The sequence below is a fragment of the Rhinatrema bivittatum genome, chromosome 5, assembly GCF_901001135.1.
Source record: "Rhinatrema bivittatum chromosome 5, aRhiBiv1.1, whole genome shotgun sequence".
Taxonomy (NCBI): Eukaryota; Metazoa; Chordata; class Amphibia; order Gymnophiona; family Rhinatrematidae; genus Rhinatrema; species Rhinatrema bivittatum.
In genome coordinates, this window is record NC_042619.1 from 67,680,948 (window position 1) to 67,704,142 (window position 23,195).

The following is a 23,195-nucleotide window of genomic DNA, read 5'->3' on the forward strand; positions in this document are numbered from 1 at the left end:
CATCAGGTAAGCAACATTTGCTATCTTGAATCCAGAAGGTTGCAGAATCCAAGGCATTATAGTTTTGCTAAAAGAAGATTATGTGATTTTCTGTATATGCTAAACAAAGCATGAAAGCTTTTCATTAGATGAGCTGTCTGTGCTCTGCTGACCTGTGTGAGAATCACCACCACTTTCATTTGTAAAAAACATAGTATTATCAACATGAATTTTAAGTTTTGTTGTCAGATCAAAAAACTGTAACATATTTGAATGATATTGCTTAAATATGAAAAGTAATGCAAGAACTCACCTTTTTCAGCAAATCATAGCCATTATCATTTTAGCACTGCCCTCATTTAGAAACTACAGCTGAATCTCATGCATATTAATGTCATGGCTTCTGGATGAAGATTTATGGTTCCAGTTTAAGGAAAAACATCTTTGCAGTGAGCATCTGAATGTCATTTCTTGCAGCTTATCACATACCATTCATCCTATGCCTTTTCTTTCCTTGACAGCATTCATAGGACCAAGATGTCAAACCGATAAATTTGTTACTCCTGCAAAGTATCTAGCCGCCTTCCTGGCCTAGCAGGCAATTGTGTTGGTATCTAGTTACTTATTCCTGTGTTTTTTTCACATATATATGCTTTCCTAAGGCTTGGTTGATCTCTCTTGTCCTTTTGTATTCAGGATAGAGTTATGCAGATTTTGAAAAAAACACAGATAATCTGAGTCTCAATATATTCCTCAGACTTTTGATAGATTGTGACTTTCCATTTCTAGCATTTTTATAGTCACAAGGCAAGCACATTATTCAATTGTACTAGAGCAAAGAGGGGGAGATCAGTGACTCTATTTTAGTGTATATATGCAGGCCAATATTCAGCCACTGAGCTGCTTGGCTAGTTAGCCGGATAAACATATCTGGCTAACTAGCAGGGTATATTCAGCTAACTCCGCTCCTCCCCAAAATACCTTACACCCGCTCCCAATTTATGAGGCTAGAATTTAGTCTCATTTGTCTTTTAATATCGCTGGTTAGCCATTTAGACTAATAACTTTTCAGTTAATTGTCTAAATGGCTTTTGAATATCGACTTCATGATTTTTCATCTGCTTAGTACATATACTATAGGACAATCTACCATATAAAATCTTAAGACAAAGCAACAAAGCTGGGCCTAGCTGAAGTTATGTATGGAAAATGTAATTGAGTGGTTTTAAGATGGTATTATTTGGCAAAACAATTTATCTTTATAACAAAAAAGAAAAACAATTAGCATTACTATTGAATTTGGGTCATTTAGGGGTTTTAACATTGTAAAATAAAACTGCACTGTGTGTACATAAATCAGGATCCGCGAGCAAATTTGCACATGTACTAAAGGGATGGGCCAAGGGCGTTTTGGGGATAAGCCAATATTTATGCATTTAAGTTACTATTTTACAGCCTGCCAAAGTAATGCATGAAAATCTTTTACTTGTGTTTATTTACTCCTGCTCAATATCTGGTGGGGATGATCGTAAACATCTTAAAAGTGAAAAAAATTACTGGGTAGGAGATGGGTGAAATGGGAGGACTTCAGGATAAAGAGCCAGTAGGGTCTTCACAAGCTGCAGATGGACTAGGCAAACTGGTAGACTAATTGGTAAAACCAGTTATTTCATTGCCATACACATGTTATAAAATCTCCGGAGTTAAGCATATAAAAGCCAACTTTTGGTGGGTAAAATCATCTAATTAACACAAGTATAAGAACATAAGAAATTGCCATGCTGGGTCAGACCAAGGATCCATCAAGCCCGGCATCCTGTTTCCAACAGAGGCCAAACCAGGCCACAAGAACCTGGCAATTACCCAAACACTAAGAAGATCCCGTGCTACTGATGCAATTAATAGCAGTGGCTATTCCCTAAGGGCTAGATTTTAAAAGCCCTGCGCGCGTAAATCCTGCCAGATTTACACGTGCAGGGCACTCACACACCGGCACGCCTATTTTGAATAGGCCGCCGGTACGCGCGTAAGTCCCGGGGCTTCGTAAAAGGGGGGGGAGGGGACGTGTCCGGGGGGCATGTCCGGGGTCAGGGGGCGGTCTGGCGCTGGTCTCCTGCAACCCTCCTCGTTTGTCCTTGACTCTTCCCCAGCCTGTGAACGAGCAGTCAGTATAGGGGCAGTCTCTCTTAAAATGGCTTTCCTCCCCATAGGTAAAACACCGTAGCAGACCCCGTGCCGGTTGCATGGCAGACCTCCCCAACTTCCCCAGGGTATCTTCTCCTCCGCCCTTCTTGAGCCTAGGCCCGAATCCGCCTCTCCTGGGTCCACCTCTTCACTAGTATGTGCTGCTGGGCGAAGCCATCAGGTTGCTAGGTCCTTGAGCTTCTGCATTGTCGCTTGAGGTCTCTCCCCTTTCCTGACCCTGAGAGTCCCGAAACATTTCCTGTAAGCTTCAGGGGTTAAACCCAACCAGTCTAGATTGGCGGCCTTCAAGGCCTCATAGTCCCTCGCCTGGTCTTTATCCAGGGCCCGGTAGGTGGCCTAGGCCTCCCCGGTCAGCTGCAGGGCTAATCTGATCGCCCATTGCTCCTTCGGCCACCCAACTCTTTCCAAAGTTACCAAAAAGGCCTCCGGATCATCTCCAGGCCCCAGTTTTGAGAGGTTTAGGCCCCTCAATGGTCCTACCGGTCCTTTCTTGGGCTCCCAAATGCACCTGGCAAATCTTATAGAAATGAAATGAAATGACGGCAAAAGAAGACCAAACGGCCCATCCAGTCTGCCCAGCAAGCTTTCGCACTTTTTTTCTCTCACATACTTATCTGTTTCTCTTGGCTCTTAGTAACCTTTTTTTATTCTATTTCCCTTCCACCCCTGCCATTAATGTAGAAAGCAGTGTTGGACCTGCATCTAAGTGAAATAGCTTAATTTAGTTAGTGGTATTAACCACCGCAATAAGCAAGCTACACCCATGCTTATCTGTTTATTCAGACTATGTAATTCAGTCCTTGTTGATTGTTGCCTGAATATAGATCCACCTTTCTTCATTCCCCCCTGCCGTTGAAGCAGAGAACCATGCTGGCTATGCATTGAAAGTGAAGTATCAGTCTTGCTCCCCTGCCGTTGAAGCAGAGGGCTATGCTGGATATGCGTGAAGTGTCAAACTTCCTCCCCTGCCGTTGAAGCAGAGAGCTATGCTGGCTTTGCATTGAAAGTGAAATATCACACTTGCTCCCCTGCCGTTGAAGCAGAGGGCTATGCTGGATATGCGTGAAGTGTCAAACTTCCTCCCCTGCCATTGAAGCAGAGAGCTATGCTGGCTTTGCATTGAAAGTGAAATATCACACTTGCTCCCCTGCCGTTGAAGCAGAGGGCTATGCTGGATATGCGTGAATTGACAAAATTTCCTTCCCTGCCGTAGAAGCAGAGGGCTATGCTGGATATGCGTGAATTGTCAAAAATGTCCTCCCCTGCCATTGAAGCAGAGAGCTATGCTGGATATGTGTGAAGTGTCAAAAATTTCCTCCCCTGCTGTTGAAGCAGAGGGCTATGCTGGATATGCATGAATTGTCAAAAATTTCCTCCCCTGCCGTTGAAGCAGAGAGCTATGCTGGATATGCGTGAATTGTCAAAAATTTTCTCCCCTGCCGTTGAAGCAGAGAGCTATGCTGGATTTGCGTTGAAAGTGAAGTATCAGGTATTTTTTTTGTTTGGGGTAGTAACCGCCGTAACAAGCAAGCTACTCCCCTGCTTTTATGTGGTTGCAAATCCTTTTTTCCACATTTCTTCTTGCCGTTGAAGCATAGAGCAATGTTGGAGTTGCATTATTGAATAAGGATATTCATCTCCAGGTAGTAGCCAACATTCCCTCAAGCCACCCCCATGCCTCTTGTCTTCATTCACATCCTCTAGACTTTTTGGATCCACAGTATTTATCCCACGCCCCTTTGAAATACTTCACAGTTTTGGTCTTCACCACTTCCTCTGGAAGGTCATCCCAGGCATCTGAAGGAACTCAAAAATGAAATTTCAGATCTATTAGTAAAAATTTGTAACCTATCATTAAAATCATCCATTGTATCTGAAGACTGGAGGGTGGCCAATGTAACACCAATATGAATTTCAGAACTGCAGACTCTGTTTTGTAAGGAGCCCATTTTTGAGTTTTTCAGACAAGGCGGTGAAGATTCACATGGTTCCTTCATTACTCGCTAAGGTGGTTTCACAATTTTCATCTTACAGGATGATATGTCTCCCTTCCTTTCAGTGGGGCTCAGGTCAATTTCATTGTTTAGATATTAAGAAAGTTCTTCTGCATTATTTAAAGATCACTAATAGTTTCAGAACCTCAGAGCATAACTTTATTCTGATTTGTCGTTTTAGAAAGGGCGGAGCAGCTTTGAAAGCTTCAATAGCTCTTTCAAATGATAGGGGAGGTTTATGTATCCAAGGGAGTGCCGCTTCACAAGAAATTGAGTGCGTACTCTACCAGGGAGCAGGCGGCTTCTTGGGCAGAACTTAACCTGGTGTCATCTTTGGAGATTTGCAAAGTAGCGACCTGGCCTTCCTTGCATACTTCTTCAAAGAACTATTATCTCAACCTTCCAGCAAGGGAGTGGGCTTCCTTTGGTTTAAAAGTGTTGAGAGCAGAGTTCACAGTGTACCACCCAGAAGAGCCTTAACTTAGTACATCCCATACATCTGGACTTGTCTGGCTTGATGAAGAGGAAAGAGAAATTAATTCTTACTTGATAATTTACTTTTCTCGAGTTTAGAATCCTCCCTGTTCTGCCATGTATTATTCTCCTGATTCATTTTCAGAGTAACTGATTGTATCTGGTAGTCAGCACAATGGATATTCAGGTAATAAACCATATGAAAGAATGTAAGATATATCTGTTCCATTTTTTGTTCTCTGTTGTTTGTTCTCCCTTGGAAACCCTCTGGTTTTTGCACAGAGAGTTGAAAAAGGTTTAGGAGTGAATTTTCAAAGGAATTATGCATGTAAAAGCATCACATATTGTAGCGACTTTCAAAAGCCCATTAATACATTTAAATTCTTTGAAAATTTAGCCATGTGGAGTGAATTTTCAAAGGATTTGAACACGTAAAAGCAATTTTCAAAAGTCAATTTATGCACTTAGGGACTGATTTTAAAAACCATTTACTTGAGAAAAAATGGGATTTACTCGTAAATGCGCTTTACTCGAGTAAATAGCTTTTGAAAATTGCTACAATAGTAGTTATATTTACGCACATAGGGGTAGATTTTCAAAAAGCGCGATTTGGCGTACTTTTGTTGGCGCATCAGGCGCCAACAAAAGTACGCTGGATTTTAGTAGATACGCGCGTAGCCGCTAAAATCCTGGATCGGTGCGCGCAAGGCTACCAATTCCGTATAGCCGGCGCACGCCGAGCCGCGCAGCCTACCTCCGTTCCCTCCCCTCACCTTCCCCTCCCTTCCCCTATCTAACCCACCCCCCCGGCCCTGTCTAAACCCCCCCCCTTACCTTTGTCGGGGGATTTACGCCTCCCGGAGGGAGACGTAAATCCCCGAGCGCCAGCGGGCCGCTAGCGCGCCGGGACGTGACCTGGGGGCGGGTCCGGAGGGCACGGCCACACCCCCGGGCCCGACCCCGAAACGCTACGTCCCGCCCCGAAAACGCCGCGCGGATCGGGCCCGCCCCCGACACGCCCCCCTCGGAAAACCCCGGGACTTACGCGAGTCCCGGGGCTCTGCGCTCGCCGGTAGGCCTATGTAAAATAGGCGCACCGGCACGCAGGGCCATGCTCGCGTAAATCCGGGCGGATTTACGCGAGCAGGGCTCTTAAAATCCGCCCCATAATTCCTTTTGAAAATTATTATTTATTTATTTATTTATTTATTTTTAATTTTTATAGACCGAATTTCTTGTAGGAACTACAAATCAATCCGGTTTACATACAACTTTTAAATGCCCAAAAAGAGTAGTGGGCTTTACATAGAACAGTTGAACAATAAAACAGGTAACAATAGAACTAACAATAATGATGGAACAAATAGAATAGATAACCAATTAAACATAGTAATATAGAAATAAATATTATATAGAAAATAAATATAAAAGAGATAGAGTAAATGGAGTGTGAGTACAGTATAAATACGAAAGATGAAAGAGCTCAAAAATTAAGGTACAGTTGAAAAAAAATCGTAATAGGAAAAACAGTGAGATAACCCATGATTTGGGTTAAAAGACTTGATTAGGTAGCATTAGATGTCTGGGAAGGCTTGACGGAAAAGCCATGTTTTTAGCTTTTTTTTGAACTCCTGATGACTTGGTTCTAGTCTTAGATCTGGGGGGAGCGCATTCCATTGGTGGGGGCCTCCTGAAGATAGTGCTCTTTTGCTCAGTGATGATTTTACCTGTGGGGCTTGCAATGTGCCTTTGTATGTGCTTCTAATTGGTCTGGATGAAGTATGAGGTTGGAGTTGGGTGCTTAACATGATCGGAGCAAGATTGTATGTTGCTTTGTGAATAATTGTGAGCACTTTATAGAGGATCCTGTGGTTAATAGGAAGCCAATGTAGGTTACGAAGGATTGGAGTGATGTGATCTCTTTTATTAGAGTTTGTAAGTATTCTGGCAGCGGCGTTTTGAACCATTTGTAAGGGTTTGATGGTATTTGAGGGTAGACCGAGAAGGAGGGAGTTGCAATAATCGAGCTTAGATAGTATGATGGATTGAAGTACTAGCCGGAAGTCAGAGAAGTGAAGGAGGGGTTTTAGCTTTCTGAGGACTTGCAGTTTGTAAAAGCAGTCCTTTGCGGTATTGTTTACAAACTTTTTTAGGTTTAGATTGTTGTCTAGCCAGGCTCCAAGATCCCTGACGTCTGGTGAGAACTTGCTAATTGAGTTTGGTTGAGAGGAGCTTGAAGAGATGGTGAGGGGATCTTGGGAGATAATGAGCATTTCGGTTTTGTTGGCATTCAATGCTAAATTGAGGCTTCTTTAATTGGCTGTAGACAGTCATTCCAGTAGCTGATCGTTTTTTGAAGGGATTCTGAAATCGGGATAAGGATTTGGATGTCATCTGCGTAGAGGTAATGGATAAGCTTGAGGTTTGAGAGCAGGTGGCAAAGAGGGAGGAGATAGATATTGAAGAGGGTGGGTGAGAGTGAAGATCCTTGAGGGACTCCTTGATCTGAAAGAACTGGAAGCGATTCCTTGTTTATCCTGACTTTATAGAATCTGTTGCTTAGGAAGGACTGAAACCAGCTGAGAGCTGAGCCTTTGATACCTATGTTGGCTAGTTGGTCTATAAGTATGGTGTGTTTTACCGTATCAAAGGCAGCGGATAGATCTAGAAGAATAAGGAGGGTTCCGGCGCCTCGCTGAACGACCTCCTGCAGTCGATCTCCTGCCGGTGCCATTTTCCGTACGAAAACGATTCGCGGCGGGAAATCGCTCCCTGACCCCCGCTGGACCTCCAGGAACTTTTGGCCAGCTTGGGGGGGGCCTCCTGACCCCCACAAGACTTGCCAAAAGTCCAGCAGGGGTCCGGAAGGACCTCCTGCCGTCCAATCGTGTTCGTCTATGGCCGCCGCCATTTTTCGGCGCCATTTTGGAAAATGGCGCCGGCTGAAGACAACAAGATTCAGTAGCAGGAGCCCGTTCCGGACCGCTGCCGTTCCGGACCGCCACTGGACCCGCAGGTTATTTAAGTCATTTGGGGGGGGGTTCGGGAGGGTGGGGGATTTAATTTAAAGGGTCGGGGGTGGGTTTTAGGGGGTTTTAATGTGCTGGTTTTGCGATTTTACGTTTTTTCGATTTTTCACGATATTTTACCCCCCCAAACGGCAACAATACGATTCCCTCCCCCTCCGCCGAAATCGATCGTTAAGACGATCGAGGACACGATTCACATCTCTAGTTTTCTCCATTAATTTGGCTGTGAGAGGTAGGTTTGCGATTGGTCGAAAGTTCGCTGGGTCTGATGGAGAGGCGTTTGGTTTTTTTAGGAGCCAGTGACGCTGCGAACTGGCTGCGGTGTGGGAGAGCCCGGAGCTCGTGGACGGGAGAGAAAGGTGAGCAGGCCTGGCCGCGGAGTGGACGCGGCCGGGAAGTGCAACAGTATCCCCCTTCTAGGCCTCCCCCTTACCGGCCTGGGCTTGTCAGGATGGGACCTGTGGAACTCCGCGAGGCAGTCTTTGTCATAGATGTGGTGGGAGGGCTCCCAGGAGTTCTCTTCCGGACCAAAGCCCTCCCACGACATGAGGTTTTTCCAATGACAACTTCTACGCCGGACGTCAAGAACCTCCTTTACCTGGAGGACGTCTTCAGGTTCAGCGGTGAGCTGGGAAGGAGCAGGAGACCTTCAAGAAGGCCAGGTTAAGACCAATGGTTTCAGTAAGGAAACATGGAATGTGTTGTGGATTCCCATTGACGTGGGAATCTGCAGCTGGTATGTGACTGCTCCTATACGTCGAATGATTGGAAATGGTCCAATGAACCTGAGAGCCAGTCGTTGTGAGGGCAGGCATAACTTAATATGTTTTGTGCTGAGCCAAACTTTCTGGCCTGGCTGGAACAGAGGTGCAGTATGACTGTGAGCATTAGTGAAGCGTTTGGCTTTCTCGGCGGCCTGACCCAGTCTCTCCTTGACCTGATTCCATAAACGGCGAATCATCTGTGCCGTGGACTGGGCTGCAGGTGATGGTACAGAAAGTGGCACTGGTGGAGGCAGGCATGGCCGGCGACCGAATACTATGGAGAAGGGAGAGACGTCGTTGGCAGAGGTGACGTGGGTATTGTGGGATAACAGCCTATGGCAAGAGGTCACCCCAGTTATCCTGCTGATCATTGACGTACAGTCTTAGGAATGTCTTCAGAGAGCGGTTTGTCCTCTCAGCCTGGCCATTCGCTTGAGGATGGTAGGCCGAAGTCAGATTCAGAGTGATATCAAATTTTCTACACTGAGACTTCCAGTACTTGGCAGCGAACTGTGGCCCATGATCGGAAACGATCTCGTTGGGTAATCCATGTAAGCGGAAGACATTAAGCAGAAAGAGTTTTGCCAGTTCAGGAGCTGAAGGGAGGCTCTGTAGTGGAACGAAGTGGGCCATTTTTGAAAAGCGGTCGATAGTAACTAAGATGACCGTGTTGCCCTTTAATGGAGGCAGATCAACGATGAAATCAGTAGAGATGCTTGACCAGGGTTCAGTGGGAGCCGATAGAAGTTGGAGGAGTCCCCAAGGATGGCCAGTCGGAGGTTTTTGTTGTGCACAGATGGGACATGAGTCCACATAACTATGGGAGTCCTTAACCATGTTAGGCCACCAGTAATGTCTTCTTAACATCTCAAGGGTCCGAGCCCAGCCGGGATTGTCAGCCAACTTTGAGTCATGGGCCCAGCGGAGGACACGCTCTCGGAGATGGCGTGGAACCACCGTCTTCCCGGCTGGCACCGTGTTGGTGACCGCAAGGGTTATGCAGGCTGGGTCGATGATGTGTCTAGGAGTTTCAGGCGTATCTTCTGGCTCGAGAGAGCGAGAGAGAGCATGCGCTCGGGTGTTCTTTGCTGCAGGACGGTAGCGGAGTTCAAAGTTAAAACGCTCAAAAATCAACGCCCAGCGGGCCTGTCTGAGGTTTAATAACTGAGCTTCCTTTAAGTGTTCGAGGTTCTTGCGGTCTGTAAAGATCGTGAATTTATGCTGTGCTCCTTCTAACCAGGGGGTGCCATTCTTGAAGGGCCAATTTCACAGCTAAGAGCTCTCGAACCCCAATCGTGTAGTTTTGCTCTGTGGGGGAAAACTTGTGAGAGTAGAAGGAGCAGGGTCCTAAGACCCCCTTCGAGGAATATTGGCTCAGGACTGCCCCTGCTCCAATGGTGGAGGCGTCAAATTCAACTACAAAAGGACGATTAAGATCGGGGTGGTATAGACAAGGTCTGGTGCAGAAGGCCTCTTTCAAGGCGTGGAAAGCAGATTGAGCCTTGGGACTCCAAACTTGAAGGTTACTACCTTTCCTAGTCATGGCCGTGAGTGGAGCATCTAGCATGGAGTAGTTAGCGATTAAGTTCCTGTAATAGTTTGTAAATCCAAGGAATCTTTGTAAGGCACGGAGGCTTACTGGTTGGGGCCAATCTCGAATTCCTTGGAGTTTCTCAGGTTCCATGGTGAAACCAAGATTGGAAATAATGTAGCCCAGAAATGGAAGATGAGTCTGTTCGAAGATACACTTCTCTAATTTTGCATAGAGACAATTGCCTCTGAGATGATGGAGGACTGTTTGAACATGTGAGTGGTGGGACTTCAGGTCCTTGGAAAAGATCAGTGTATCCTCTAGATATACCACAACAAATGAATATAGTAAGTCCCGGAAGATCTCATTCATCAAGCACTGAAAGACCGCAGGTGCATTACAATGTTCGAAAGGCATCACTACGTACTCGTAGTGGCCGTCTCTTGTATTGAAAGCGGTCTTCCAGATATCCTTTGGCTGGATCCGTACAAGATTGTATGCCCCTCGGAGATCTAGCTTAGTAAGATCTGGGCACCTTGTAGGCGATCAAAGAGTTCGCTAATGAGTGGCAGAAGATAACGATCCTTGCGAATCATGACGTTTGGCCCATGGTAGTCAATGCAAGGACGTAAACTGCCATCTTTCTTCTTCACGAAGAAGACTCCGGCTCCTGCTGGGGAATCGGAGGGTCTTATGAATCCTTTATTCAGATTCTCCTTAATATACTCAGACATTGCCTGAGTTTCTGGTAGCAAGAGAGGGTAGGTTCTGCCTTTGGAAGGCATGGTACCTAGTATAGGAGCTCAATGGGGCAACTAAATTCTCGGACTGGAGGCAGGATGTCAGCATTGTGTTTGGAGAAGACATCCTTGAAGTCAGAATACGGAGCAGGTAACTGGTAAAGGTTGTAGAGTTCAGAACAGTGACCGCTGGAGAAACCTGTTGCAGACAGCGGTTCTGGAACTGGGGTCCCTACTGGATTAACTGCAGGGATTGCCAGTCAAAGTGAATTCCGTGTACCTGGAGGCAAGGAAGTCCTAGGATAACCGGATGTGTAGAACGCTTCAGGACGTACAGAGATATCTCTTCTTCATGGAGGGTTCCCACGGAGAGGCGGAAGGCTACGATGCGATGAGTAATGCGTACAGGAAGATGCTCTCCCTGGATTGATGCAATGCGGAGAGGTATTTCCAGAGGTTGACGCGGAATCTGGAGTAGTGTGACAATATCGTCCAGAATGAAGTTGCCACTTGCCCCAGTTCCGTGGCTAATGTCCTGAATTCCATTGTGAATTTGGTGAGCAAATGCGAGCCTTGACGGAGGTGGAGAAGTTGGTGACCCACAACCGCCTGTCAGCTGGGATCCTCGCTTGAAAACAGAGATGAAGTGGGAGAGGTGAAGGAGGATGTCATCAGAATGCTCGCAAAGTGGGGAAGCCCATGCCAGGGCTTTCCCCTGAAGGCATGAGAGGATGAAGGTGATCTTGATGGTTTCACTTGGAAACAATGCAGGCTGTAGTGCGAATTGCATAAAACATTGGTTGAGGAAGCCTTGGCAGAGGCGCAGATCCCCATTAAAATGGGGTGGAGCTGGAAGGGCCAGTGATGCTCGTGGAGGCAGTGTTTGAGTCCAACCTCTTGAGTTGGCCATAACAGAATCCTCAAGTTGAGACCGTAGTCTCGCCACGGATGAAGTCAATGCTTCCAAGGCTTGTTGTTGTTCTCAGACATGAGCAGTTAGGCCAGGGATGGCCTGCAAGGTGGGAAACTCTGCCGAGTCCATGGCCTTGGCAAACTGTTGCACTAGAAGTGGACCCATGGCCTGGTGCAGGATTGGTATGGCCCTCTGGTCAGACCTGGAGAGCGCCTGCCACCAGGAGGCGGAGCACAGGAGGAGACAGAGGCTAGCTGAAGCTTCGCCAATAGCAACCAGGGGTTCCCTCAGGTTGAGCCCTTGGTTACCCAGGCCGCCTGGTCTTAGGTGGGCCTCGCAGGGTTTCCGAGAGAGGAAGCACAGGGGAGTGCCCACTACGAATGCCCACCACGAACAAGGGTGCACAGTCAATGTCAAAGCAGAAATGTCCAGAGGTTGCAGGAGGCCAGAAGAGAGTGTCCAAGTGGATAGTGAGGATCAAGGCCAGAGTATCAGTCCAGAAAGGTCAGCCAAAGCAGGGGTCAGTACCTGTAGTCAAACCGGAAGTAATCAGGTCAGGCAGAGGTCAAGTTCCAGGCAGCGATCAGGAGTAGGCAGAAGTCGGTTCCAGGCAGCAATCAGGAGTAGTCAGTGAACAGGCAGAGGTCAGGTCCGGGCAGCAAACAGGAGTAGTCAGGAGCGATCAAAGGTCAGTACCGTGAGATCAGTCCGAAGGGTAGTACCAGGGATGGAGAGACGAAGGAACAGAAGATGCTGGAACAGGAGACACAGGAGACGCTGGAATAAGAGACACTGGAACAGGCAAACTAGAGACACCAGAGTGTGCGACCCGATTGCCAAGGCGAGGAAGTGTTGTCAGACCACTTCCTTTAATGCAGCCATCAATCAGGGCGCGCCGCGGAGGTGGGATCTGCCCCTGGCCCTTTAAGAGGCTGGGCGGTCCGCGCGCCCACCTAGGAGCAGGGCTGACGCCACGGAGGACTCCGAGCCCCGCCATGAGGCCTGGACAGGAGACTGAGCACGGGGGAACCGGGGACGCCGCGAACTGGCTGTGGCGTCGGAGAGCCCGGAGCTCGTGGACAGGAGAGAAATGTGAGCAGGCTGAGGCTGGGAAGTGCAACAAAAACCAAATTCAATTGACTTGCAGTGCTATAGAATATTATAATTTTGATAAGATGACTAGCATAGAGACTGTGTGTACTGTACTTTACTTTCATCTTGATTGTATATATATATATCCAGCAGAAAGGATGAATACTTATTGTATTTATTCATTGTACCACATTTTCTCTATACTTTGTAGATGATTAGTGTGTGTGGTAAAACACATTTCCATTACTCCCTTTTGAAGTAAAGAAAGCATATACTATTCTTTAAAAGCTAAAGTCAAATTTCCATGCAGGAAGTCATGCCTGTTTTGTGATTGCGTATTACTTTTCTTGGCGTTGTTAATGAATGTTGATTTGGCCATTGTCATTACTTTTCCTTCATCTAATGCCAGGACACTTGTATGTACACTACTGCTGATATTAACAGGTACCCTCTCTTGCATTTGCAAATTCCAGCCTCCAGGAAGTTCACCATGATTAACCATCTATAATTTTTGTATTGAAATTGTATTTCCTATTCTCACACATCAGATTACGTTAATTAGTTTCCTGTTATTTAGCACTCCGATTACAATGCAGTAAGCTGTCTAGGGCTTTATTAGAATACAACATAATTATTGACATTTCAAGCTTCAGTATCTACTTGAATATTTTATGTTTCCATGACAGATCAGTGGCCTGCAACTGGAAGGCTGCAGCTTTGACGGAAACAGACTTTCAGAAAACCAGCATGACTCTCCCAGCGTGTCATCAGTGCTTCCCTGCTACATGGCCTGGATTCCACAGGTACTAAATTATTAAAGGAACTACAATTTTTAAGCCCCACAGTTGCTTTTTTCACAGTTTAATGGTATACCAATATGTTGTGCTCTGATTTTTTTATATAAAGAATATAGTTTCATTGCAATTTAGCATCTTAACACACTGTTATTCTTGTATTCTAAGAGGGCTACCATGAATATTTGTAAGATTATTATTAGAAATGAATACTTATCACTTTATAATACAGAAATGACCAGAAAATCCACTTTCAGATGTCTAACATAAGAATAGTGGAAAGCAAATACTTGTCACCAAGGAACACATAGACCAAGTGATAGAATATACTAATATTGTGGGGCAGTCATATACTAGACTGAAGTATCAGTACCAAGCCACTGACCCTTACAGTGCCCATTCAATTTATAATTATTGCTGCATAGAATGTGATTTTTATAAAATATTTTCTTATGCAATTGAAAACTGAAAAATGTCACTTTCTATTACTTATCAATCATAATTCCTGACGAAGCCAGGTTTTGATATCTTCAGTGTGTTATGCTCCGTGGCTCGAGGGACAACCCTGCAAGCTGTCTCACTTACCCTCGATGACGGCCTGATAGTTCAGCTCAGGAAACTGACATCTAATCTTTGTGGCAGGACCCCACCATCACTACTACTCCCTACTATTCCCTTAGGCGTGTGCATGCCCAATGTCCCCAGGTTTAAAGAGCCCACAGCAGGAAAGACCAGGGCACTTGCCGATGACGTTACTGACTTTAGCCCTATATTTAGGTTCCTCAGACCTCACAGCCTTGCCTCACCTACTGGTCACCTGGCATCCTTGTGACCCAGTGTGTGCTGCTTCGTGTGTTCTTGCCTTGCTTCCAGTCTTGTTCATTGACCCTTGTCTCTGTTGCCTTGATTTTCTGGACTTGACCCTGCCTTGGTTCTGGACCTTCCTCGAATGCTGCCTGGACTTGATCCTTATCCCAGGCAAGCAGGATGATAGTCCTCACATATGGGTGACATCATCAGATGGAGCCCTGGTACGGAAAACTTCTGTCAAGAGTTTCTAGAAACCTTTGGCTAGCATTGTGGGCCTACTGAGCATGCCCCTCATGCCATGATATTCTCAGCCACAGGGGTCTCCCTTCAGTCTCTTTTTTTCTGCCTTGCTGTAGCAAAGCACATCAGGAGCTCTGGAAAAACAATTCCCTCACATTTATCAGGGAAGAAAACTTTCCAGTCACATATTTTCAGTCACAATTTTCTCATAATTGGGTCTCCTTTCCACATAGTCTCGGTGAGTACCTTTTCAGATACTTTTTGATCGATTCCGGTCACCTTAACGTCGATTCCCGCTGGTCATCGATCGTTATTAGGCCAAAGTTTCATCATAGCCTCGGGTTTCAAAAAGTGTCCGGATTGTAACCAGACTATGTCTATCACTGAACCACATTATGTTTGTGTTCTCTGCCTGGGATCAGGCCACAACATCCGGGCTTGCCCAACTTGTGCCCAGATGACACCGAAGGGCAGACGTGCTTGGTTAGATAAGATGGAACAGTTGTTTAAAAAGATTCCATCATCGTCGTCGACGTCGTCACCGAGGATAAATCCTCCCTCGGACACTAAACACCGAGGTGAAAAAAGACCCGATGACGGTCCGTCACCGGCACCGTCCACAACCTCGATAACATCGCCTTCGGCATCGAAGAGCCATCGAGAAAAGAAGCAACATCGACATCGATCTGTAGATCGAACAGATGATCAGGCATCAACATCAGGATCCAGATCCATCGGATCGATGCCGAAGAAAGTCCGTGTACTAGAGCCAATTCCACCGGCTGTACACGTGGAGCCGCAGCACTCTCCACCGGGCTCGGTGTCGGAGGAAGTGCCACCATTACTTATCGTGGAAGTGCCTATAGCGCCAGCAGTACCTTCCCCGGTGGCAGTGGATACTGTCCCGATTTCAAGGGAGGAAGTGACTTCTTTAGTCCAACAGGCGGTCGTCGAGGCTTTATGGAACCTGCAGCCTCCGACAATGCCACCGGCATCGGTACCGGTAGCGGATCAATCCATTTTTCAGCCTTTGCTGATTAGGCTCCATGCCTTAATAGAGGCATTTCCTACGGCACAGACGGCACCGATTCCATTGACGCAGCCATAGATGCCACCGATGACTCCAACCATTCCGGTCCACAGATCATCGGAGGAGGAAGGAGGAGACTCCATTTCTGCCCCAGGTCCATCGGGACTCCATCGACGCAGATTTCCAAAGGAACCCTCGATGCCTCCCTCGGATCCATCGATGCAAATACATCCAGGTCCCTCGGGGGATACAAGACATCGATTTCCATCGAGACCATCGAAGCCTATCGATATCCACTGTTTTCATCAGAAACCCTGCTTGTACTGTTTCCATGATGCACAGTTGCTTCTGCTAGCACTTGCATCACTCCCCTGCCTCAGGCATCCCTGCTACGCATGAGGGTTTGTGTCTCAGTCTTTTTCTTGGTAGAACCCACCTCTTCTCCAGCTTGCGCCCTTGGTGGTTCGGCTGCCTCACAGGCAAAGGAGGGAGGTAGATCTCCAACATTGTGTGGTTTACCACCTTGTCCTGCTCAGATAGCGTGCATCTTTGCATTCACCCATGTGTGAGAACTGCCATCCTACTTGTCCTAGGAGAAAGCAGAGTTGCTTACCTATAACAGGTGTTTGCCTAGGACAGCAGGATATTAGTCCTCATGAAACCCTCCAACCTCCCCTGAGAGTTGGTTTCTCCATGAATTAGCTGTAGCATGGACTGAGGGACTCTGCCTAGGGGGCAGGGTTATCACTACAGCTGCACATGTTCAGTAGGGCACGCTGAAAGCTCTAGAATCTTTGCGATCAAAGTTCTGTGCTGGGCTCCATCTGATGATGACACCCAAGTGTGACGACAAATATCCTGCTGTCCTAGGAGAACACCTGTTACAGGTAAGCAACTCTGCTTTCAGCACATCAGACTTAGACTTTTACCTCCTACAATATCCTCTGACATGCTGTGGCTGCCCTTGAGCTATGGGTCCTACAGGCTTCCTCCATTCTACTTTGTCTCCTAGCAGGATGGCTTCATCCTCACTCTGAGCCTGTCTGACCAATCCTTTCTCCTTAGCTACATTGTTTCCCTGACAGGACCTTTCTGCTAGCAATTTCAGGATATAGTTTGACACTCTGAGGTCAGCCTTGAGCTATGGATCCTACTGGTATCCTTCAGTTTCCCTGTCCTCCCAGTAATGATGATTTTGTCCTCACCACAGTCCTGTCTGACCAGCCCTAGCTCCTCCAGCTGTACTACCTCTGTCTGGCTTCCTTGGCATCTATCTTGTTCCACTTTTTTCCAGAGTTTTTATTTCTCTGGAAAGCCCTTATTAATCAAACACACATGAACACAATTATTACACTTTCCCAGTGCTAAATCTCTGCCCCACCCTTCTAGGAATACAATACCTATTTTTCTTCTTTCACGTTCTCCCTTAACAACTGTACCCTCTCTGTAGCTCAAGATAGCCATCCTTTGTATATCTCTGGGTTGTTTCCAGTGATGAGAGCTTGCAGCATCACACATGCTTATTTCTATGTGCAGAGCCTCTGCACAACCTGCACAAAGATGAGATCTGTTGATGTTACCCAGGTAGAGAGTCCATCAAGCTAGGTTGAGAGAACATTGCACAAATCTCATTTTTGTGTGAGTTTCCTCACTCTGAAGGTCATCAAATCTTCACAAGAGAGCACTGTTCTGTTTGTACGTCTCACTTTGAATGTCAAAGTGGCCCCTAACCCCTACACTAATACCTAAACCTCACCTCGAGTGACTAGGTGGGCCTCATATAGAGGTATAAAGACTTACCTAGAATGAGGGCATTATGGCTAGTCTCTCTCTCTCTCTCTCTCTCTCTCCCCCCACCCATGGTTGTAGAAGGACCCTTATAGCTAGGCTGGCTCTCCAGGAGCTTAAAAATTGTCCCCCCATTGGTTGTATGTAGGAAATACAACAATTCTGCCTATTATCATAAAACACACCCCTTTTCCTATCACATGCGATATTTAGTGCATTTTGATAAATCCAGGCCTTAATCTGTTGTGCTGATAACAGATTCTGTTTTTACTGATACCAATAGTTCTGGATATCCACACATCACAACTTCTGTGAATACAAAAGCTCTCATTAGAGATAAAAAAATGCATTTATTCACTATGGGGCAGATGTTTAGAGGAGCGCGTGTGGGGTACATTTGTGCACGATACCCGGCGCACACAAATGTACACCTGATTTTATAACATGTGCGCGCTGTCGTGCGCATGTTATAAAATCCAGGGTCAGCGCGCGCAAGGGGGTGCACACTTGTGCATCTTGCGTGCGCTGAGCCCAAGGGGAACCATGATGGCTTTCCCCGTTCCCTCCAAGGCCGCTCCAAAATCGGAGCGGCCTTGGAGGGAACTTTTTTTTCAGTCCCCCCCCCACCTTCCCCTATCTAACCCACTCCCCAGCCCTAACTAAATCCCCCTTACCTTTGTTTCCGAAGTTACACCTGCCTGAGGCAGGTGTAATTTGTGCGCACCGGCCAGCTGCCGGCGTGCCATCCCCCAGCACAGGCCGCTGTGCCGGAGGACTCAGCCCCACCCCCGGACCGCCGCCATGCCCACGGCCCCACCCCCGGACCACCGCCATGCCCACGGCCCCGCCCCCGGACCACCCCTTTCTTGAAGCTCCGAGACATACGTGCGTCCCAGGGCTTGCGCGCGCCGCCGAGCCTATGCAAAATAGGCTCGGCGCGCACAGGGGTAGGTTTTCGGGGGTTACGCGCATAACCCTTTGAAAATCTACCCCTATGTAATATGTTAAGATTATCATTTGGTAACATTTCTCAACTTCTTTTGACCACATTTTTTAAATCTATGAAATAAATGTATTATTTATTTTGAATTGTTTGGACAGTGTTTTTCTCTGAACACAAGTAGAATGTGAAGACCTCACTGTCAGGTGAAATCATCCAATGGAACCTGGAAGGTGAATTCTACTTCATGGTTTCTGAAGCTCCTAACATGCTCTACTAAGCATGTGTGTGCCGTCCTACGTCATGGATATCACACGGGGCCCCTTCAGGTCTTGTTTTTCTGCAGAGTCCAACAATCATGTTATTTTTCTCTCAAGAAAAATTGTAAATTTGTAGTATATTTTTCATCACGAGGCCTCTCAGTTCACCTTATTTCACCATTCTTACATTCACTACATGCATTTTTCAGTCATACTCAAGTTTTTCTGAATTTTTGGTTACCAGCCCTGTGCATCAGTATTGGTGCACAAGGAAGCATTGGTTAGAATTTCTCAGTCTCTTGCTTTCACCTCATTGATTTTTCAGCTAATTTGCCAAAAAGAGAAGAGGTCCAGCAGCTTAAATAGCAGGCCTCAATGCAGATGTATCATTTCTGTCATAGATCCCTATGATAGATATGTGCTCTGCCTGGGGGACAACCATGACAGCTCAAAGTGTTCCATAAGCAGGAAGATGATACCCAGAAAATGTCATTCCTACTGAGAGCTAATGGAAAATGTCTTTTGGAAAAGTGAGTCCAGCCCATCTATATTAGTGGCAACCATACCAGCATTGAAGGGCTCAGGAGCTACATTGAACACTGGCAGTTCAATGACATCAAGGGCACATCTATCTCTCTTTACACTGAGCATATGTAGTGTCCAGGGAGATCTGGTTTCTCTCACCTTAAAAAAGACAATAATTTGCTTCATCAGTTCCAGCATCAACGAGTATCAATTGGGCGAAGGCTCAATGCAGTCCATGTAAATACACAATTTCAGGAGCAGGCTACAATCATAAATCCCTGAAAGTATATCCACAGAGAGGACAGCTCATCCTTGCATCAATCTTGGGAATCACAACAGCCTCCAAGGGCCCAGATGCCAGCTACCAATCTTCAAGTGTCCCAGGAAGATGTAACCACTTTTCCTGTTTCACATGTGATATTTGGCATTGGCAGATTTTGAGGAGGAGTTGGAAAGAATAATCCAAGCAGCACTGGATTGCAGAACTGCAAGCATTGGCGCATTGATATCAGCATCATCATCAGCCTTACAAACCAAGATTCAATCTATCCTGGAGACTCTCATGGCATCTAGCAGCATGGCCTCGATGATGGTTCTTGGAGAAGCATCATATCAAGCAGCACCACACTGCATCAAGGAAGGAAGCTGATTCAGTCCAATCTGTCCTGAGGAATCTCTTTCTAAATTCCTTCAACTAAGATTGTCATAACCATGGATTCATCCAACCTAGGTATGGGTATAAAGAGGCTCCATGCCCAGAGCCTTTGGTCTGCTCAGGCAAAATTATATCATATCAATTTCTGAGAGCTTCTGGACAATACAGTATGCTCTAAAGGCTTTCAGAAATCAATTAGCCAAGGAAATTGTTCTCATTCAGACAATGAGGTAGCAATGTTCTCCATGAGCAAACGGGGGAGCAGGTTCATGTCTCCTGTATCAGCAATCTGTACAGATGTAGGCCTTAGCCATTTCTCAAAGAATGTTCCCAAAGACCACATACCTGGCAAACAAAAAAAATACTCTGGAAGACAGACTAGTCGGATCCTGAAAGTACATGAATGGTCCCTGGACAAAGGAGCAACAAGCCATATATTCCACAAGTTGGGAACAGCCAGGGTAGATCTGTTTGAGTGTCCTCTGAACAGAAAGGTCCCTAGATTGGGAAATGGGGTCTTCTGTATGCTTATTGTCCAATGTTTCTAGTAACAAAGCTGCTAAACTAAGAAGAGACATAGTCCCCAATTGGCTGAGATAGATTTGGTTTCCACTCCTGTGGGATTTGTCCATCAAGGAACCAATCAGGTTGGGGAATTCCACAATTGTCATCATTCAACCAGGGAACAGACTGTCATCCCAATGTCAGGTCCCTAGTTCTGACAGCTTGGAATGTTGAGAGGATAGCATTGAATGCCCATCACTTCTCTGAGGGTATGTCTCATATTTGTCTGGCCTCTAGGAAGGATTTCAGAGGGAAGTCTTATGATATTAAATGGAGGACTTTTGCCTTCTAGTGTGAGGGAAAGGCCCTAGATCCACAAAAAAATTGCTTGAATACCTTCTACATCTTTCAGAGTCTCAACAGAAGACTAACCCCTGTAGATTCATCTCAGTGTAATTGGTTCTTATCACCATCAGGTAGAAGGCAAACTCATCTCTGTATAACCTTTAGTTATCTGTTTCATGTAGAGATTGCTTCATTAAAGCTTCCCATCCAGCCTCTTGCTTTGTCTTGGAACCTAAACATGGTACTCCTCCAGTTGATGAAAACTTCTTTTCAGCTATTAGACTACTGTCAGTTAAGGTGTCTGACTTGGAAGGTCATATTTTTTGTAGCAGTCACTTCGACATGCAGAGTTAATGAGCTCCAGGCCCTAGTGACATATCCACCTTATACTAAGTTTTTTAATCATGGGGTGGTTCTGTGCACGCATCCTAAGTTCCTGCCTATGGTAGTGATAAACTTCCACCTTAACCAGTCAATCGTCATTCCAACATTCTTCCCCAGGTCACATGTCCACAAAAGAACGAATCTTGCACAGTTCGGATTGCAAAAGAGGGATTTGCACTTACATGCGTACTTTTGAGTTTTCAAAAGTATACACATAAGTTTTCTTGGGAAACCACACATGCAGGTATAAATGTGTGTGGTTAATTTTCAAAGTGAAAACATTTGCTTACTTTCACTTTGAAAATTGGTGTAAAATCTGCAGGTAAAACTAATGTGGACAATTGCAAAATTACCCCCTTAAAGACCAGTTTTCAGCGTTCCAACTGAAATTCCCATGCATGCCCAGCCCTGCTGTTGGCAATGCATATACTGTTCCCTGCAGAGGGCCCGGGTCAATTTTTAAAGGGGCTTTCTTTACAGGTAAACAGCCATTACTCTCAGAGAATCCCTTTGAAAATTGCCTCCTCTAAGTGAGCTTCACAGATATCTCAGGTATACCTATTCTTCAAGGAAAAAAGAATATGGGTTGCAATAAATAACCTGTATTTATTAAGTATTAATCTCATGAATCAAAACAGAGGAGAAAAGCAAAAACATGGGTTGTGCCTTCAATATGTAAAATGAACAATTCTGTCACTTCTTAATAAGTGACAGTATTGTTCATTTCTAATTTCATATGTTATATGCTAGATTGATACTGAATGGGTCTATATACTTATAGTAGGATTAAGCATTCTTCACCTTGGGATTATAATTTCTCATGACACCAATAATGATAGATACCATTCTTTATGATGCAGTTTGAGAGAGATTTCTGCACAATAGCTACTATTAAGAGCTCAAGGGAATTTCAGGAATGCCACTTCAATAATTGTGCTCTAACAATTAGAAGTATCAGGTACTACTTTCCATATGAACTTCTGAAATGTTACAAGGTGTATTTTGGATATTATTTTCCCTCCGCACCTGTTAATGTTTTTTATTGTATCCTCTTTTTACACCCCTTTGTTAATTGTAAACCGGCATGATATGATACCTATCGTGAATGCCGGTATAGAAAAACACTAAATAAATAAATAAACAAATAAATAAACAAACTAACTAACTAACTAACTGGTGGTTGTGCATTGTTCTTAATTCTATTTTCAATGATTCTTAAATTAACGATTTTTTGTCATTATGCGTTGGTGTATGATGAATTACCATATGTCACATTTTGTCAGTCAAGAATATAATACAGGTCACTGCTTTATCATGATATTACAAGCCTCCTAACAAACTGAGCATTTAAAATGATAAATTATTTCTTGTCTGTCAACAGAATGCCAGTGGTCCATATTCCCCAGAGGAGTGCATATCTTTGCCAGTGTATACTAGTGCTGAAAGGGATCGTGTGGTGACAAACATTGATGTGCCTTGTGGAGGCAACCAGGATCAGTGGATTCAGTGTGGAGCCGCTTTGTTTTTAAAAAATCAATAGTGTGAAACTACAGTAAATATATTAGTTGCTATAGGATGTTTAAGCATTCACGTTCTCTGCTGTAATACTAAAAGTATAGAAAGAAAAGTTGTTGTTGACTCTAAACCAAAAATGAAAAATCTGTCACTAAACTTGAACAAATTAAAAATGAAAGAATGTTTTCAAGTGAAGGACTTTTGAAATGTCTTAAAGAAATGCAAATTATACAGTTATATAGTAATTTAATTTTTGCTAACTACTGTACATTTTGATTAAAATCTTCACATGTGAAAATAAAAAACAAAAATGTTGTTTTGTTGAATCTATTTTGAAATGTCTATTAGTAGTCTTTCATTGTTAGTACATTCTGTTAGTACATTCAATTGTTTCTACTTAAAATAATAAAAGTATACTTAACCAATTTTTGTAATATGATTTAATAATCTTGGCTACTTCCACTAGATAATATTCGTGTTACTTTAATTTTAAATTAACATCTTGTTTACCTTCTCCCCTTTCCCCTTCTCTTTGTGATCTCAAGAAGATAAGATCCACTAGAGTGCTTAAATAAAAATAATTGGAAAGAGAAAGTTACCTAAATAAAGTAGTGTGGTTGCCATGCTAATATACTTAAACACAGAAATAAAGATTAAAATCAGGCAATTTATTTATTTATTTAT

At 44.9% G+C, this 23,195-nt stretch overlaps 1 protein-coding gene across 1 annotated transcript in view; it reads left to right on the forward strand.

Annotated features, from left to right (window-relative positions):
- Window positions 1–22,677, forward strand: part of DYNC2H1 (dynein cytoplasmic 2 heavy chain 1) — a 1,848,033-nt gene extending 1,825,356 nt beyond the window's left edge. Inside the window, exons 88-89 of the mRNA XM_029602426.1 lie at window positions 13,408–13,524; window positions 22,378–22,677. Of these exons, the coding sequence (XP_029458286.1) occupies window positions 13,408–13,524; window positions 22,378–22,536 (276 nt within the window). The 3' untranslated portion in view covers window positions 22,537–22,677. The remainder of the gene's footprint in view (window positions 1–13,407; window positions 13,525–22,377) is intronic.
- Window positions 22,678–23,195: the final 518 nt, after the last annotated feature.